The 20,282-nt window shown below is 46.1% G+C and overlaps 1 protein-coding gene across 2 annotated transcripts in view; it reads left to right on the forward strand.

The window, feature by feature from the left end:
• MDGA2 (MAM domain containing glycosylphosphatidylinositol anchor 2) overlaps window positions 1–20,282 on the forward strand; it is a 185,897-nt gene that overhangs the window by 127,563 nt on the left and 38,052 nt on the right. For both annotated transcript variants that reach the window (XM_039698117.1, XM_039698118.1), the window contains 2 exons: window positions 545–838; window positions 19,304–19,573. In XM_039698117.1, coding sequence (XP_039554051.1) covers window positions 545–838; window positions 19,304–19,573 — 564 coding nt within the window. The remainder of the gene's footprint in view (window positions 1–544; window positions 839–19,303; window positions 19,574–20,282) is intronic.

Here is a 20,282-nt window from a genome sequence, read left to right on the forward strand (position 1 = left end):
TTCTCATTTGCCACAACCCTTCCTCATCCACAGCCATTTATCCACAGGCTGGATAAGAAATCAGCAGCCAGGCTGTTCTAAAAAAAAACGGGATTTAGTGCCAAATTATCCTTAAAAGAAAAGCAGAACTGGCAGTGGGAGAGTGAGTGGTGGTGGGAGGGCACTGGGGAGCACTGGGACGGTGGCAGGGACACACAGGGAGGGCACGAGTGTCAAAGCAGGGCTGGGAAATCTTCTCTATCCTTAAAAAAAAAGCTGGCACAGCTCCCACTGGCAGTGGGAGAGTGAGTGGTGGTGGGAGGGCACTGGGGAGCACTGGGACGGTGGCAGGGACACACAGGGAGGGCACGAGTGTCAAAGCAGGGCTGGGAAATCTTCTCTGAGGCTCTCCAGGCCGCTGAGAACTCCACTCCATGAATGTGGGAGCTTCCAAAGAGCACAACCCAGGCGTTGCTGTGGATAAATCACTTTTCCATGGATGATCCCGAGTAGGAAATCATTCCTGGTGCCTTATTGTTGACCCCTCTCCTCTCCCGCTTCCCAGTGCCCCCCAACCTGACGGTGCCTCAGGAGAAGTCCCCGCTGGTGACGCGGGAAGGGGACACCATCGAGCTGCAGTGCCAGGTGACCGGGAAGCCCAAACCCATCATCCTGTGGTCTCGGGCCGACAAGGAGGTGGCCATGCCCGACGGGGCCCTGCAGACCGAGAGCTACGACGGGATCCTGCGGATCGTCAACGTTTCCCGGGAAATGACCGGGACCTACCGGTGCCAGACCAGCCAATACAATGGATTTAACGTCAAACCCAGAGAGGCCTTGGTACAGCTCATCGTGCAGTGTGAGTAAAACCTGATTTCCCTTGATTTTCTTTTTGTCCTGCTGAGAAAAAGCTGATTTATTCCTCACCTAAACAAACAGCAGCAAGAGTCTTATGGCTGTTACATATTTGATGCGGGGTTGTTTGTCTCTGTAGTTCCCTGAATCCATGAATTCCATGTAAATGTGCAAGTAAAAATGACATAGGAGTCTCATTTCTGGTAAAAAAACCAAAAAAAAAAAAAACCAAACAAAACAAAAAACCCAACCAAGTGTGAGGCAATCATTATTTTCCCCTTGACACACGAACAAGCAGACGAGATGGGAGGACATATTTCTCTAAATGCTGAGCTCATTTGTTGCTGCTGTGTAAAACAAGGAGGGAAAAAGGAGGGCAAGAGCTGTTCCCTGGGAGCTGATCCGCATCCAGATCCAGCCTGCTCCGCTCTGCCAGCCAGCCTCGGGAATGGGGAGGGAAAAGGAGGGGAATCAGTTATTTTTTATTTTAGAAACGTGTGGTGTTTGCTGTCAGAACAGAGAAAGCCTGGTTTGAGGTGGTTTCTGGGGGATAATGAAGGGATAAGGAGCCATTCTTCGTGCTGAGTGACTTCCCTGCCTCTGCTGCTCTGTCAGGACTTAATTTGGGTGTTTTATGAAGTGCAGCCCTCATTTATTCCACTTTCAGATGCCCCAGTCTTCTGTCACTTGGCTTTTGAGCAGCGCTCTGTGCTCAGCACAGGTGACCTCTTTTGGGGCCTCCAGGGCTTAAGAGCTGCTCCTCACACGTTCTCAGTGCTGATAAGCAACTGGTTTGTTTTTCCTGGGTCTGCTTTGTAACAGATTATGGATGCATTGATTACATGGCTGGGATCTGCAGGACTTCCATCCCAGCTTTTTCCTGCTGCTCCAGCTTTCAATCCCAAAGTTGAGGCTGAAGTGAGGATGGAATCTTCTCCCCTGTGGGTTTTTCTTAGTTGTGGGGTTGGCTGCATTAGGAGTGGGTTCATCCCACTGGAACTTGAGAGTGAGAGATCTGTGACTCCTGTCCTTGACTCAAACATTTTTTTCTTGGAAAAAAAGAGGCTCAGCGGGGCCCTTGTGGCTCTGCACAGCTCCTGCCAGGAGGGGACAGCCGGGGGGTCGGGCTGTGCTCCAGGGAACAGGGACAGGAGCAGAGGGAACGGCCTCAGGCTGGGCCAGGGCAGCTCAGGGTGGGCACAGCAGGAATTTCCCCATGGAAAGGGTGCTCAGGCCTGGCACTGCCCAGGGAGGTTTGGAGTGCCCATCCCTGGAGGTGTCCCAGGAATTCCTGGAGGTGGCACTCAGAACTCTGGGCTGGGGACAGGGTGGGCATGGGGCACAGCTGGGACTCTGATCCTGGAGCTCATTCCCAACCTCAGTGATCTTGGGATTCTGTGAATCTGGGAATGAGAACCACCACAGAAACAGTGGAGTGTTTATCCTTCTAAATAAGGAGAGGGGAAGTAGCTTCTTTCCCCTTTTTCTGGCATGAGTTTGCTGTGAAAAGCAGAAAATATTTGGTGGATGAGGAATTCCAACAGCTTCCTGCTTCCTCAGGACCTGAGGCAGTTCCTGGTGGATCCCATGGGATGACTCTGCTGACTCTCAGATTCTGGAGATGCACTGCTTGGGTTGCTGTTATTTTCCCACCTTTTTCCTGCTGCCAAATCCCTTATTTTGATGCATTTTTGTTCTACTTGAAATGCAAAATTTTCCTAATTCTGAGAGAAGAGGCACAACCTGAAAATGCTTCCAATAAGTAGGAGTTCAACAGGTATTTCCAGGCGCTTTTCTTTTCATCTCTCCGTGTTTAGAATTCTGCTCCCTTTGTTCATATCCTGGCAAGTGACAAATTGGAGATGAATGGAGAAAAATTATGGAAAGCTTTGATTATTTTTCCTGTGGGAGGAAAGTTTTTGTTCCCAACGACTTGAGCAGCGTTTCTGTACCGACAGTGGCATTTAACCAATTGTCATAAAAACCAGTTCTTTTCAGATTTTGGGAATATTTATCCTAGATGCTTCCAGCAGTGATGAACAGGGAAAGATATTTAATGGAACACTTTCATTTAGAGAATAGCTAATGGATTTCACTGTGGATGTGTGAGTGAGAATATTCCCATTCGCAGTGAAGGTTCTCCTTGTGACAGCAGGGCTTTGTCTCACTAGAAGTGGTTTATTAATCTATTTTCAAGGAATTATGGAATATCCAGAGTGGGAAGTAACCCACAAGGATCACAAACCCAACCCCTAGCCCTGCACAGACACCCCAATAATCTCACCCTCTGCAGCCTTGGGAATGTGCTCATTCCCTGGGAATCTGTTCCACAGGGCAAATCTTTCTGTGGAATTACTGCTCCAGTTCACATCTGTTGAGTCAAGCTAAAGAAAAATTAAAAGTAAATTCAAATATAAAGATTTTTTTTTATTTGACCCCCTCATCTGATGAGTTTTTGTTTTCCTCACCTCTCTTCTGTGTTGCCATCCCTTTATCCCATCTCAGTGATGTCAGGATCCCAGCCTGGGAGCTCTCCAGGAAAATTGTGGATTTTTGGTCTTGGTCACAGTTTGTTTTTCAACTCTGGTTTAAGATTTTGTGTGTGTGTGTTTACCTTAAATCCAAAAACTTCTGTAGAAAAATGCAAGTCCTATAGTCACAGAATGGTTTGGGTTGGAAGGGAATTTCAAAGCCATCCCGTTCCACCCCACTCCATGGGCAGGGACACCTCCCACTGTCCCAGGTTGCTCTAAGATGAGGTTTCCCATCATGGGTTAGGTGGGATATTTGGAAGGAATTCTTGGATGGACTGGAATTGCCAGAGTAGCTGTGGCTGCCCCTGGATCCCTGGCAGTGCCCAAGGCCAGGCTGGATGGGGCTTGGAGCAGCCTGGGACAGTGGGAGGTGTCCCTGCCATGGCAGGGGTGGCACTGGATGATCTTCAAGGTCCCTTCCAACCCAAACCACTCTGAGATTCTATTTTATGATCTTCCAGCCACAATTGTGGAGAAATGATTTTTTAAGAAATTAATCAAACCCTGCTGGTGACAGAGAGGGCCCAATCCAGGGACAACTTTCCAGCTCCACTGTTCCAGCTGCAAAAGAGGGTGGGGACATAAAAGTGTCACCAGGTGCCACCTAAGGCAGTGTTTCCATCATGTCCCTTCCCAAGTGATCAGAGCGTGAGGATGGAATAATTTTCCCCAGCTTCCTTTTCCTTCTGTGCTCCATAAAATCATGTTTACAGCACAAACCCCTTCCCAAACTCATCCATCTCCAAACCCTTGGAAAGCCTCTAAAAATATCCAAGATACTTCATGGAAGCCTGGCTGGCAGAGCTTTGGTGGCCACATCAGGGTACCTCAGAGTTTCCTGTTCTGTTGGAGCTCAGCTTTATTTGTGTCATTCTTCCTTGGTAACAAATTCCAAATAACTCTGGAAAAGGGGCTCATCCTGCAGGGATTAGAGTGGGAATGGAACAGAGCTAATTAAGGAGAAAGATGAGGCTGAGAGATGATCTCAGGTGCTGAAGGGAGCAGACAAAATTAATTATTCCCATTTTCCATCAGCTGGAGAACCCAGCCCTGAGTCCTCTTTTCTTGATTTTTGATTTCTTTGCAGCTGGGAATAGGAAAAGGAATTTTCCTGCCTTGGAAAGGCAATTTGGCAGCTCAGGAATGTGCTGGGTCCACTCCCGAAATATCTGCCTGATGAAATATGTATATGCAAATATTGTATTAATAATGGAATAAAAATTGTTGTGAGAGAAGGAAGCGTTCCCCATCCCAAATGGGACTGGGATTAATGAGCTAAAAACTCTTGGAATTTTAGGAAAGTCGTTAGGAGAAAATGTTTGGACAGGTAGGGTGGCCAATCCCTGTGGGAATTTACCAGCTTCATGGAATTGTCTTGGGAATGCAGGTCAGGAGTGTGGTAAAACTCCCAAAGAGTGAAATCTTCCAGATTATAAAATTTTAATTATGAAAACTCATTAAAAAGGGATAACCAAGGAATCTGAGAAATCAAGTGGGGCAAATATCTGGATTTTTAAACAAATCTCTTATAAATCTATGCCTAGGCGGGCTGGGATGATGAAGGAAAGCAGAATTTGCATTTAATATTAATATTATTTACATCTTTTTTTCCCCATTATGATTGAAGATTTGAGTGGGAAAAGCTGATTAATATTCAGGACAAATATTACATAACCCAATCCATTCCCAGGCTGGTGCATTTATCACTTTCTGAATGAATTCTTTCTCTGGAGATAAAAGTTGGGTTTAATTTGGGCTGTTTGTGGTGGGAGAAAGGACAGCCTAAAAACAAATTTAGAACAGGGTCAATTTTTTAAAATTCTGAGCCATTTTTTTCCTTTCTCTTCCAATGATGTAATGACCTTAATAACTTGAAAATGCCAAAATAATGGTGCTTCCATTGCTTTTATAATTTTGATTTGCTTTCCAAAGTGTTTTTTTTCACCCTGGTGTTTGTGTCTGAGGAATTCCACATTCCTGCCCAAAAGGATTTTCCCAGGATATGGAAGAGGTTGATGCTGCTAAGCTGAGCCTAAAGCTTCAACCTTCCTGTGGGGATATTTATTGCTACATTTATTTTATACATAAATACAGAGAGATTGAGGCACTCCAGATGGATAAGTCCCATGTTGTGGTTTTTAACCTATGGATCATTCCCTGCTCCTTAATTCCTAGTCCAGAAACTTCCCAGAAAACTGTAAAACAGCAAAATCTCCTCTAAAATCCTCATCCAATCGAGGCCCATTTCAGAATAACCCAGAAGCAAGGATGGCTTTGGGTGTAATTTATCCACATGGAGCAAGGCAGGGAAAAAAAATAGGGAAATCATGGATGGCTGGACCAGGAAAGAGAAATCCCAGGAGCTTTGTGACATTTAGCAAGGTCAATGGCAGTGTGAGTTTGGTGACCCGGGGAGGTGATGAATATGCAAACCCTGGTGCTGTGGAAAATTTAGATGAGAACCAGATAATTTGAATTTTTTCTCTTTTTTTTTTTTTTTTCTTACTAAAATTATGATCATGGACAGGCCTTCCTGTCAGAAATTCCAAAAAAGCCAGAGCACTCCAGAAGCTGAATAAACAGAAATGTTATAGATGGAGGCAAAATGGAATTATTCATATTGGGGGCAGGAGCAAAGAGTCTTCCAAACAAAAATGGTTTTGGAAGAAGAAAAAACAAGTGGGAAGAGATGTAAATATTCCATATCCATATTTAAAATAGGAAGGATCCGAGCTTTGGTTGCTCCAAACCCCATCTAACCTTGAACACTTCCAGGGATGGAGCAGCCATAACTTCTTCTTCTATTCCAAATTCATAACAGGTTAAGAGGTTGGATTTCAAGGGAAAAAGGGAATTCTAGCCCAAAAGAGTTGAGGAAAACCCATGAGATTATTCTCTAAACCTTGTGGAATTCAGGGATATCCATCCCCACAGTTATCATGGGAAGCAGGTGAGCAGCAGGATGAGAGGGGATGTTGTGGCTGGAATATAAAGGAGTCACAAAACCAAGGACAACTCAACACCAGCCAGGGAAAGGTAAATTGGAATAATTAACTTGTCCTTGTAGTTAATTTTTAACAGCAGAAGATGCTGAATAAATATAATTCCTTTGTTGTCCTGTAATACTTAGGAGATTAATTCCCATAATTACACAAAATATGGATTTCGACAGAGCTCTGGTTGCAAAGTGCGGCATTAAAAATTAAGATTATTTGGACTGACACAGGACACAAATAACGCTTCCATGGATGCTGCTGGAATTCATCCCAGCTGATTTTTTAGCTCCATAAATCCCCCTCCTCCTGTCTCACTTTCCAATATTCAACTTTGTACCTGTAATTGCCTCATAAAACAGAGTTTGGAAGGCAGTCCACAGATTTAAAGACAAGCTGCTGCTTTCCCCGTGCTCCCTCCCAAATCCTTTGGATTTTATTCCCAATTCCAGTGTTATTATTCAGGCTTGTCTGCAGCTGTTAATAGGGAGGTTTGTAAATCATTTTGCCAGTGGATCTGGGAACAGTGTCAGCAGGAAGATTCCTTCCAGCAGGAATGAAATTAGAGCTCTTTGTGTCCCACAAAATCAGGTTTTCCAGTGGAGATGGGCAGAGGATGTTGGATTCACTGTTGGAGTTCCTGGAGGCAAGGAGTGCTGGGATGTTTGGTGGGAAAGATGACTTTTTGGGGAGATTTCCTTTGGGTTCCACCAGGCTTTGAGGAACCACATCAGGAGTGAAATCACTGAAGGCAAGAGGAGTCTTGAGTGGAATCATTGAGGTTGGAAAACCCCTTTGGGATCATCAAATCCAACTGTTCCCAGCACTTCCAATGCCACCACTGACCCCTGTCCCCAGGTGCCACAGGGCTTGGAAATCCCTCCAAACCTCCCTGGGCAGTGCCCTGGAAAACTTCCAGGGATGAAGCAGCCACAGCTTCTCTGTCAAGGCAGCTTTGAAATGCTTTGTGTGGGATACAACAGGAGGTGCCCCAGCACAGGGGAACCAAGCAGATGAAGGTTCTGATTTTGTGTCCTTGGCTTGGTAGGACATGGATCTCAACCTGGTGTTGTCCAGCCCCTCCACCTGCCTGGAGGAGCTTCCATGGACCATTGCTCCCCTGGGAATTACTCCAGTCATTATCCATCATCCATGGAATTGCTGGTGTCACCACAACTCCTCTCTGTGGAGACCACACTCATCTTCTAGAGGGGGGGGTCTCCATGGTCTGCTGGCTCCATCAGCAGCTTCCCTGCTGGAAATTCCTGATAGGAAATTCCTTGTAACAGGATTTCTCACACTTTCCTTGCATTCAGAAGCTCTCCACAGAATAAAGGGAACTTTCACACCTTCCATTTATTATTGGTTTGTCAAGCAAAAACAGGGACATTGTAATTCTTTTTAGAGGAATTGTTATCTCCAGGTAGTTCCAACCCTTGATAACAAATTCAAACCAGTTAAAATTGATGCATGTTACTCAAAATTGATACATATCCCTCACAATTGATCCATAGTCCTCATAATTGATCCATATCCCTCACAACTGATACTAATCCCTCATTTTCCAGGCTCCATTGCAGTTCCAGTGCCGATTAATAGATATTTTTATCATAAAGCCACTTTTTTCCCTGCTCTCATTGACTCCAGATGGGGCAGTTCATTTGGATTTATTCCATCATTCTGATGGATTATTGGCACATTTTATTCTCTATCAAGGAACAGAATGATCCTATCTTCATTTTCTGATCTGTGGCAGGGTTGGCTTGCAGAGAGGGACAGAGACACAAAGAAATCCCATTCCTGGATGGGAATTCCCATTCCTGGCTAGGATGACAGGACTTGGGACTGACTTTTCCAACAAAGGATGGTGATTTTTCCTTTTAGGAAGGTCCTGGCTTGCAGAGGAGAGGCTGCAGATTCACATTCTGCTGTAATTTGTTTTATCAGGATAATTAAGGTTTCTCTGGGTAATGTAAAATCATTCCAAGAAGTTTCATGGAGCCTGGTAATTTCTGGAATGATCCATTGGGTGTTGGGTTTGGTTACCCTCAAGACATTGGGAGCTATGAAGGAGAAGCAGCAACATCTCTACATCATCTCTATTGAAGTAATCTTGGAATATCCTGAGCTGGAAGGGATCCCAAGGATCCTGCAGTCCAGCTCCTGGTGCTGCCCAGACACTCCACAATCCCACCCTCAGACCATTGTCCAAATGCTCCTGGAGCTCTGGCAGTCTCAGGAATGTGCCCATTCCCTAAGGATCCTGTTCCTGTTGGGTTTCGTTATCCTTTGCAAGCTGAAATCCTTGACTTGGAAACCTGGAAATCCAAATATAAACCCATGGAATGGCTGAAGTTGGAAATATCATCAAGCCCAGCAGGATATCCAGCACAGCCAAGGCTTCCACATCTCTGTTGGAATTGGAAAATCATAAATCCCAGGATTGTTTGGGTCAGAAGGAACCTTAAAGCTCCTCCAGTTCCATCCCTGCCATGGGCTGTTGACCTCCAGGGTTCTCCAAACTTCATGGATCCACTTCAAGGCCAGGCTGGATGAGGCTTGGAGCCACCAGGATCCCTGCTCCAGGAATAAATCATGGATCATGGTTGATTTCTGTCCTTTGGGCTTGGGCTTTGTCTGATGTGGAAAAGAATCCCAGAATGGTTTGGTGGGAAGGGACCTTAAACCCACCCAGTTCCAGCCCTGTCAGGGCAGGGACACCTCCCACTATCCCAGAGGATTAAGAATTAAGGAAAACAGGGAACTCAGGGTGTTTCATGGCAATTAACTCAGGTTTTTCATGGCAATCCCACTGACTATGCAGAGCTCCCAAATATATCCATATATATTTTTTGGCAATCCCACTGACTATGCAGAGCTCCCAAACATATCCAAGGTGAGCCCTGATGGAGTTTGGGGAGGAAATGAAAAGAGAGAAAAAGATATTCCTCCAATAACCTTGGAAATTCAATTTTGGAGATAAAACAGGGCTTGATAAAATTGGTTGAGGGGGAAGATGAACTCCAACAGGAGAGGAAGCAGCTGGAAGGAGGAGAGGAGCAATACCTGGATTTACTGGAAACAAAAAGGCAATTCCGTGTAAAACATTGTGGGGGGAGAGAAAGCAGACTTTGAAGCAATAATATAGAATTTTAGAGACTCCTGTGGGAGGAGGAAAACAAGGAAATGTTGGAGTTTATTACATTCAGCATGAAATTGTTGGACACAGAAGACAAATCCATCTGCCCTAAGAGAAGCCCCACAAACAGAGGTGATATCCCTTATTTATGCATTTATTTATTTAGTTGTGAGGCTTTTTATTTAGTTGAAGTAGAACCAAAATACAAATCCAGGCTCAAAGATGATGGGCAAGGCCTGATTCCTTGGACTCTTCCAAATGGAATTAAATTACTCCCATCATTTGGGACCAGGAAAATCCAAATGGACTCAAACCCTGTTTCTCTGAGGTTTTTTACATCAGATCTACTCCGGGCAGTTTCATTTCAGAGCAAGGCTTTGCTTTAATGCTGGACATTAGGACACATCTGAAGTGGGGAATATCATGGGGTGGTTTTATTTTAGCACTTGTAGTTCCTTCTTTCCCTGTGGCCATGCACAGGGCTGAACTTTGGGGCACTTTGGGGGCGGTTGGAGGGACCTTAAATTCCATCCAGTGACTGCCATGGCAGGGACACCTCCCACTGTCCCAGGGTGTCCCAGTGTCCAGCCTGGCCTTGGGCACTGCCAGGGATCCAGGGGCAGCCACAGCTGCTCTGGCAATTCCAGCCCAGCCAGGAATTCCCAGTTCCCAATCTCCCACCCATCCCTGCCCTCTGGCAGTGGGAGCCATTCCCTGGCTCCTGTCCCTCCATGCCTTGTCCCCAGTCCCTCTGCAGCTCTCCTGGAGCCCCTTCAGGCCCTGCCAGGGGCTCTGAGCTCTCCCTGGAGCCTTCTCCTCTCCAGGGAACATTCCCAGCTCTCCCAGCCTGGATCCATAGAAAGGTTTTATCCCATTGCTGTTTCAGAGTCGTTTGGTGCCTCCATCAATGCTCAGTTTCAATGTTCCTTCCTTTAAAATAGTTTGATCCCTTTTGAATGCTGGCAGTGATGAAGGGAAGGAAGCAGGGTTTGTATTCCCAAACTGGTCACTCTGCCTCAGCTGAGGGCTCCTTGTCCTGCTTGTCCTTCTCAGGAGCCACCAGGAATGATCAGGGAGAAATTCTGGGCTGAGAATTTGCTCCAATAAATTCCCATTTTGTCCCTGTCCTGCTGCTCTGAGCTGTTCTCTTCTGGCCCTAACTTTTTTTCTATTTTCTTTAAATCTTCTCAAAGCTTTTTTTATTTTGGAACCTGAGGACAATTTGCCCTCCAGCTCTGACCTGAGTCCCTCTCATTTTCCACGGATCCCAGGCTGAGCCATCTCCAGGGTTTCAATCCCTGACCCCAAATTTTCAAGCCCTGACCTTGGCTGCTTAAAAATAGGGGCAGTTCAATGAATTCCATTCTCTGAGGTTTGTTCTAAGTCCCAGGTTCTAAAGGAGATGAAAGCCTCACCCTGCCCAAAGGTAAATGCATAATTTAACTTAAAGCCTCGACTTCTGCACATAAAGCAGGCCCCAAATCTCCCAAGGACAGAGAAAGAGAAAGAAATTTGGGGAGTTTATTGGTAATTCTCTGCTCTGATCAACAGAAGCAAACCCCGTTTGGGTCTAAAGTGACCTTGTCCACTGGAGAAATAAAATACAGAGGTGAGAACTGATCTCTGTTTCAAGGCAAATAAAATTTGTTGCAAACACTGTCCAGAAGAGCAGTAAAAATGGGATTTTGGTGCTGTTTGAAGTCCATACATTTGTTTTATGTGCACATTTCTGTGTTTTCTGCTCTCCCTACAACATCTCTTTGCCTCCCCTCTCCAAGTAAAAAACATTTTTTATATCAAGCCATCATGCTGAGATCTGCCCCAGGTGTTTCCAGTTCCTCTGCTCCTTTCCCTGGCTGGTTTTTCCATGTTTATCTCTGGTTTGTTTGGCACTTGAGGCTGTAACGTCCTTTTCCATCTCTTTTTGGGAGCGTGGGCGTGGTTGGGATGTGGTGACCCCAGCTCTGGGGGTGAAGGTCACCTGGGCTGGCTGAGCTGTGCTGGAGGTGGGTGGCACTGGTGGCGTCTACAGGAGGGTGCAGCCAGGTGGGGTCGGGCTCTTATCCCAAGAAACCAGAGACAGGATAAGTGGGAACAGTCTCAGGTAGCACCAGGGGAAGTTCAGGTTGGATATTAGGGAGAATTTCTCCATGGAAAAGTTGTCCAGCCATGGGAAGTGGTAGAATCCCCATCCCCGGAGGGATTTAAATCCATGTGGATGTGGCACTTGGGGACATGGGGCAGTGGTGGCCGTGACAGTGCTGGGAATGGTTGGGCTTGATGATCTCTGAGGGGTTTTCCAGTCTAAATTACTCTGGGATTCTCTCTGGAATCACGAGGCTGCTCCAGGGGCTGCAGCTCCCTTGTTTTACTGTGGAAAAATAAAAAACTCAGAGCAGGGAGCTCTGGGAGAGGTTTCAGGAATGGGGAGAGTATTTAAAATGCCCCATTGATCCTTAAAGGGGTTGTGTGCTGATCACAGCAGTGGCACCGCCTGGCTCAGTGTCACCTGGATCAGTGACAGCCTGAGGGGAACCAGGAGCAGAATCCAGCACTTCCCTTGTGCTGATAGAAGCCTTATCTCGAATTTCCCCTGTGCTTTTCTCACCTTTCTTCCCTGTTTTGTCCTCCCTTCCTGGGTATTTGAGTGTCCTGGAAGGATCCTGGGAGGGTAGGAGGGGCTGGGCTGGAATTGCCAGAGCAGCTGTGGCAGGCCCTGGATCCCTGGAGTGCCCAAGGCCAGGTTGGAGCAGCCTGGGACAGTGGGAGGTGTCCCTGCCATGGCAAGGGTGGAGTGGAATGATCCCTAATATCCCTTGCATCCCAACTCAGTCTTCATCCTCTTCCCTGCTCTGTTCATGTCCAGTGGAGTTCAGCCCCATAAATAATGGATTTTTTTGTTGTAGGAATGAGTAAAAACAATTATTCTCCTGCTAAATATTCCAAAGGAATATTGGTGGGAGTTGCTCCAGGAATGAGCCAGGATGTTGCAACCATGGCTGGATCCCTAAGGGAGGAGAGTTTGTCCAGATCCCAAATGGAATCCCAGAATGGTTTGGGTTGGAAAGGACCTTAAAGCCCATCCCATCCCGCCCCTGCCATGGCAGGGACACCTCCCACTGTCCCAGGGTGTCCCAGTGTCCAACCTGGCCTTGGGCGCTGCCAGGGATCCAGGGGCAGCCACAGCTGCTCTGGCAATTCCAGCCCAGCCAGCAATTCCCAGTTCCCAATCTCCCACCCATCCCTGCCCTCTGGCAGTGGGAGCCATTCCCTGGCTCCTGTCCCTCCAGGCCTTGTCCCCAGTCCCTCTCCAGCTCTCCTGGAGTCCCTTTAGCCCCTGGAAGGATCTCCCTGGATTCTTCCCTTTGCCAGGTGAGCACCTCCAGCTTTCCTCATCTGGCTCCATGATTTTTTAGCTGGAAAATGATTTAAGGTGAGTGCAGAGGGTTTTTTTTTCCCAGGTCACCAGTTGGTCCCTGATCCTCCAAAGACATTCCTTAATCCTGGATATGGAATAGACAAATTTGGGATCCAGGACCTGCCTGTAGAGAAGGACCCTGAACCCAGAGCTCAGCCACGGCTCCCCTCATGAGCTCTGTAGGATTAAAATCTTGTTCACTGCTGTTCATTGATTTATATTCTAGCCAGGACAATTTTAATTCCATAAAATCCAAGGAACAGCAGTAGCAGAGCCCATAAAAGACGCTCAGAAGAGCAGACACTTTTAAAAACCCCATGGATTATTCCCATTTCATGGTTTTTTAAGGAAGCTCCTCATTATTCACCCATCCTCTTCTGGCCCCAGCTGGACAAGTCAAGCAAATCAAGATTTGCAGATATGGAGGGAAATTAATGGTGCAGCTTTGCCCCAAAGTTTTTATTTTATCTGTTTGTTTTTACTCATTTGAATACTTATCACTTGCAAACGTTGCACGTGCTCCAGCACAAATATTGAAGCTCAGGAACCTGGGAGTTGCTGAGTGAGGCTGGATCTGGATTTCCAGAGAATTTAATACCCTGCTAAGGAGCCAAACTAGGACAGAGGCACCAGTCTGGAAAATCCCAGCAAATTCTGCAGCCAGGGGAGACAACTCAAAGCACAAAATCCAAGTTAGCAAATTCCTGAGAGTGGGGACTGGGATTTTCCATTGTAAACCCTTCTACAAAGCAGGCACGGACAAAGAATGCAGAAGAAAATGAAATTATTAATAATTTTACACTGAAAGTTACCATCAAAATCCCTCTAACTTAAAATTAGGAACTTGCTAGGGATAAAATGAAAAAAATTAGGAGTCCATGATGAGAATCTTCAGAGTTCTGACAAGGGATGGAGGGACAGGACCCAGGGAATGGCTCCCACTGCCAGAGGGCAGGGATGGATGGGAGATTGGGAATTGGGAATTCCTGGCTGCCCCTGGATCCCTGGCAGTGCCCAAGGCCAGGCTGGACACTGGGGCTGGAGCAGTCTGGGACAGTGGGAGGTGTCCCTGCCATGGCACTGGGTGGGATTTAAGGTCCCTTCCATTCCAAACTATTCCAGGATTTCATGAAACAGGGATTTTCCTCATTGTACCATGGATACATCTGTGCAGAGCAGGGTTTGGAATACACAATTCCAGGATGGATTTGCACAGCTATTTTAATGTACTCCTAGATGTGAAATTGGCTTTTTTCTATTTCTGGCCATGATGGTTTCATGTCACTAGAATAAACCCATTACCCAAGGTGTAATACCTCTATTCCAAGCTTTGGCTGGAAAATTGCCACTGTCATTTCACAGGGATCACAATCCCTGTGCACTGGAGCTTCCCAAAGCTCCTAAATCCCATCTTGTCTGTGTTTCTCCATGTCCTGAGCTCCAGGCTCCATTCAGACACCTCCAGACACCTCCAGACACCTCCAGACCCACCTCAGGAGCTAAAAAACCTGGAAATGTGGCTGCAGTGGAGAGTCTAGGAATAGATGGCTTTGGAAGTGCTGGATAACGTTCCTGTGGTGTGAATCCAACTGTGGCCACAAACCCAATGGAAAGCGAGCCGAGGCATCACTTTTTATTGTTATTTATTTATTATTCCCCTTGCTGGAGATGGGAGAGAAAAACTCGTTATTTGTTTAGCTTGAAATGCAAATTGGAGAGGCCAAACCAGCGGGTGAAGCCTCTGCTTGGGGCATCACAGTGGAAATAAATTCCTGGAATTTTCTCCTTAACAAATCCAACTATAAAAACCAGGATTTGACCCTCACCAGGAGGAGCAGCTGTGTGGTTCAAACCAAACAAGCATCTTGCTGTCATTCCTCTGGGTAGCTCCAGAACTTTCCTTTTTCTGTTTCCTAATCCTTAAAACATGAATGTACTTAGGCTAAAAAACTTCATTAAACATTAATAGAGAGCCTGATTTAACTCCAGCCCCGTTTGCTTCCCAAAGATAATTGTGGAAGAGAATGAACCGTGCTCCCTTGGCAGCTTTACTGGAGATTTTTCCAAAACTAATAGTGGAATTATGAAAGGAATAAGGAGGGAAAAAGTAAATTAAATCAAATTGCCAAAGCCTTGGGGAAGAGCTGATGCAAATGAGTTCAACGCAGAGAAGTCACAAACAACTCCAGTTTTTCTCCTGCACATCTGGGAAGTCACAATCCTATAAAAACAATGGAAAAAAAAGGATGGAAAAAATGAGCTGTTAACTCTGGTTGGGGCTTTCATCAGCCCTTCCCTTTCCCATTAAAGTTATTACCTGCAAAAGTGGGATTCAGGAATGAGCAGCCCGAGTTAATTTTCTCTTCCTGTCACTGGGGATCATCAGCCCCTGTATAAATGGGAATTGTGGGGTTTAAAGACTTTTTTGACCTTAAAGGCAGGGGAAAGTTTCATTTAAAAGCTGTTTATAAGGCTAAAGTAGCTTGATAAGTAAATAAAGCAGGGGGAGAAGAGAGAAGGGCCTGAATACAAATTCCCATTAAATTGTTAAACTGAGGCGCCACAGGGAGGGGAAATCATTCCCTGGATTGGGAGCATTCAGTGGAAGCAGCAAGGAAAACAAAGGAGGGAACGTTATTCCAAACCAGAGATGAGTTTTGCATGTTCAAACATTCCAAGGATTTATGAGCAAGGAGAGAAAATTACACAAAAATCATCCGTGAAAGGCTTTTTAACACCTCAAACACAGAGACTCAGGAATATTCCTGTCCCAGAATTCCTGTGCTCATCCTCAGGGATTTAGAATCAGGACGTTGGATCAGGAGGATCCAAATCATTCCCTGAAATCATTCCCTGGATTGGGAGCATTCAGTGGAAGCAGCAAAGAAAACAAAGGAGGGAACGTTATTCTACAGCAGAGATGTGTTTTGCATGTTCAAACATTCCAAGGATTTATGAGCAAGGACAGAAAATGATAGAAAAATCATCCATGAAGGGATTTTTAACTCCTCAAACACAGAGATTCAGGAATTTTCCTGTGCTCATCCTCAGGGATTCAGGATCAGGAGGGTCCTCAGCTGATGCTGCTTGAGCATCTTTTTGTTGTCATTTTAGAGATTCTTCTGTGCCTGGCTCAAAGTTTAGGGAGAATTTTCCCAGGATTTTTAGGTGCATTTTGGTGTGGCTGGAAAGGCTGGAGAGGTGATGGATATGGAATTATCCTGGCTGAAATGGGGAAAAAAATAGAGAATTTCCAATTAAAAATCAAATATTTATTTCAGATAAAATTGGCTTTATTATAAAGATCAAATTATACCGGGAACAGCAGTGAGTGCCTTGTTGTGATCATGATCCATAAAAATATGGAGAGTTCATGAAATCTTGGAATGCTTTGGATTGGCAAAGCCCTCTGAGATCAAATCCAAGCATTCCCAGAACTTCCAAGTCCACCACTGATCATGTCCCCAAGTTCCACCTCCACAGGGGTTTAAATCCCTGCCAGGATGGGGACTCCACTGCCCTTTTCCAATATTTTCCAGCTTTTCCATGGAAAAGTTTCCCCTTGGACAACTTACATCTCAAGGTGGAAAATTGCCTGGAAAATAGTGAATGTTAGTAAATTTGATTAATAATTCTTTTGATATCCATTATATAGGAGGATCTGGGAGTTTTATGGGAAGTACAAATAAGACAGTGTGGTGAGAGGAAAACAGGGGATTTGGGAGAGACAGCTGCACAGATCTCCCTGAGAAAACAGTGGAGATCTGGAATATTTTCTTTCCCAAGGATAATTCCTGTCTTTAAACAACAGTTCCCTGCAAAGTTGCTGCCTTGGGAAACTTAGGAAAGCAGGAACATTTTAATGTTTTGTGTAAAACATCGCATAAGGATACAAAACCTCCCTGTGCCACCCTGGAATGGGAGGATTTCAGGAGTTCTTCCTTCTCAGGGTTAAAAAATGAGCTGAGTTCTTTAGAAAGCCAGAATTCCCTGATTTGCATCCCTTTGGGAACACATTTTCCATGCGTGTTCCTCGCTCTGAAGAGCTGTGTGACATGAGCTGAGCACAAACCATTTCTTGGCCAGATTCCTTTTGTTTTCCAGCCATGATGAAGTTTTCCAAAAGCAGGTGGCAGCAGGAAGTTGGGTCAGCACACACAGGATGTTGGTTATATTTTATTTATTTGCTGTTTTTCTGGAATCAAAATTCTGGGGGAGTTTGAAGCCGTGAATGTGAATTATTTATAATCAGTTTTATTCGAGTTAAGGTGGAACAGGCTGTTCTGGGTGTGGGGAACTGGTGTGGGGGACTAGGACAGTAAAATCTCCACTGGAATTGAGGAAAAAAATCCAGAGATATTGGTTTTTGGTGGAGCCAGACAGCAGCTCCTGGGGTGGGCAGTTCATGGAATCATGGAATATTCCAAGCTGGAAGGAGCCCGGCTCCCAGCCCTGCACAGACACCCCAACAATCCCAGCCTGTGCATCTGTGGTGTCCAAACATTCCCAAAGCTCTGGCAGCCTCGGGAATGTGCCCACACGTGAGGTCCCCATTGAGCACAGATTTATTATTCCCCAGATTTTTTTTTAAATTATCCTCCAGATTTATTATTCTAAACACAGAGTCACCAGCTCAGCTCTGTGTTGCTGCCTCATGCACTTTATCCAGAGAAAGTCCCAGAATTCCAGACTGGTTTGGGGTGGAAACCCCACCCTGCTGTGGATCAGCCTTTTGCATCCCTGGTGTCCAAACATTCCCAAACTCTGTCAGCCTCGGGAATGTGCCCACATGTGAGGTCCCCATTGAGCACAGATTTATTATTCCCCAGATTTTTTTTTAAATTATCCTCCAGATTTATTATTCTAAACACAGAGTCACCAGCTCAGCTCTGTGTTGCTGCCTCATGCACTTTATCCAGAGAAAGTCCCAGAATTCCAGACTGGTTTGGGGTGGAAACCCCACCCTGCTGTGGACTGGGACACCTTCCATAGATCAGGTTGCTCCGGGCACTCTCTGAGTTAAGACAAGCTTATTGGGTTCATTCACTGTCATTCCAAGGGATCTCCTAACAAAACTTGGGATAGTCTTGTCTCTTAGGACAGGCCCTAAACACTGCCTTGAGTTGATCCACTCTCTTGGGATGGGTCCTAAATAAGAATCTGGGTTTAACATGTTTAGTTTTTAGAATGTGCAAAGAAGAACCTCCTGCAAAAGGAGGAGGCCAGGTTAGTCCTTCTCCTAGGACTACTCCTAAAAAAGAGTCTGGGTTAGTCTTGATTCCTAGCATGGGTCCTAAAGAAGAACCCGCGTTAGTCCAATCCTTAGGACTGGTCCTAAACAAGAACCTGGGTTAGTCCTGTCTCCTATGATGGGTCTCAAACAAGAACCTGGATTAGTCTTGATTCCTAGGACAGGTCCTAAACAAGTACCTGGGTTAGTCTTGTGTCTTAGGACAGGTCTCAAACAAGAACCTGGATTAATCTTGATTCCTATGACAAGAAGCCCATGTTGTTTGTGGTTCCTAACCTGGGTCAATCCTGTCTCTAGGAGAGATCCTAAACAAGAACCTGGATCAATCCTGTCTCTAGGAGGTTAGTCTTGATTCCTAGCATGGGTCCTAAAGAAGAACCCGCGTTAGTCCAATCCTTAGGACTGGTCCTAAACAAGAACCTGGGTTAGTCCTGTCTCCTATGATGGGTCTCAAACAAGAACCTGGATTAGTCTTGATTCCTAGGACAGGTCCTAAACAAGTACCTGGGTTAGTCTTGTGTCTTAGGACAGGTCTCAAACAAGAACCTGGATTAATCTTGATTCCTATGACAAGAAACCCATGTTGTTTGTGGTTCCTAACCTGAGTCAATCCTGTCTCTAGAAAAGGTCCTGAACAAGAACCTGGATTAATTCTGTCTCCAGAAGTCCTAAACAAGAACCTGGATTAGTCCTGTCTCTAGGACAGGTCCCACACAAGAACCATGGTTAATCCTGTCCCTAGGTCTGGCTTCCCTCATCTAACTCCCTGGTGCCCTGGCTGTGCCTCCACAGACCTAGCAGAGATCCTAAGCAAGAACCTGGATCAATCCTGTCTTTGGACAGATCCTAAACAAGAACCTGGATCAATCCTGTCTCTAGGACAGGTCCTAAACAAGAACCTGGATCAATCCTGTCTCTAGGACAGGTCCTAAACAAGAACCTGGATCAATCCTGTCTCTAGGAGAGATCCTAAACAAGAACCTGGATTAAGCCTGTCTCTAGGGCAGCTCCCACACAAGAACCTCAGTTAATCCTGTCTCTAGGGCAGCTCCCACACAAGCACCTCAGTTAATCCTGTCCCTAGGCCTGGCTGCCCCGCTCTAACTCCCCGCTGCCCTGGCTGTGTCTCCGCAGACCCCCCGGCGGTGGAGCCGGCGTTCCTGGAGCTGCGGCAGGGCCAGGGCCGCGGTGTCACCATGAGCTGCCGCGTGCTGCGGGCGTACCCCACGCGGGTGCTGAGCTACGAGTGGCGCCTGGGCGGGCGCGTGCTGCGCACGGGGCAGTTCGACCTGCAGGACTCCACGGAGTACACCGTCAGCAGCCTCTCCCGCGACTCCTACGGCGTCTACAACTGCAACATCATCAACGAGGCGGGCGCCGGCCGCTGCAGCTTCCTCGTCACAGGTAGGAGGCGTGGAGTTGGGAATTAATCTGGTTTTTTGTTCGGTTTTTGGGTGGTTTTTGAAGGAGTTTTAGTCAGTTTGTTTGTGTTTTCCCAGGGGGTTGAAGGTTTTATTCAAAACTGTTCATGAAGTGTTTGGGTCTTGGGTTTCCTGTGTTCAGGATGACCCCAGAGTCCCTTTTTCCCAGCCCAATGGTTGAAGAAAGAGTCGGGATTCTTTGGCTCTGCTTCACAAGGTTGTTTATTATCTATTATCCAAAATATTTTCTCTCAGACCCGCAGAGGTCTGATCTGCAGCTCTGCCAAGGGCACACTGCTCACCCCTGGGCTGGTGTCTACATTTCATACTACAAGTTACGTGTACTTTATTTATCATTATTTTCCAATACCTATCACCTCTGTTAGACTGTCTACTTCTATTCTAAACCAATCCATCACCAAGAAGATGGAGGCTAAGAGAAGAAGGAAGAAGAACAGGACAATGCCCAGATCCCTCCATCTTGCCTCCTAGACCCCCTACAATAAAATCCCTAAAATTCCACTTTTCACACAGTGATTAATTCATTATTACTCAAACTTCTGTGACTTGTGGTTCTTCATACAAGGTTGGTAATTTGCTCCATGGGTTAAGATCGAAATCCCAAGTGTTTTTGGCTTCCTGCCAGGACTCCCCAGCCCCTGCCAGGGGCACGTGTCATCCAGGGCACCCAG

The sequence above is a fragment of the Passer montanus genome, unplaced genomic scaffold (assembly GCF_014805655.1).
Source record: "Passer montanus isolate IOZ18808 unplaced genomic scaffold, ASM1480565v1 scaffold120, whole genome shotgun sequence".
Classification (NCBI taxonomy): Eukaryota; Metazoa; Chordata; class Aves; order Passeriformes; family Passeridae; genus Passer; species Passer montanus.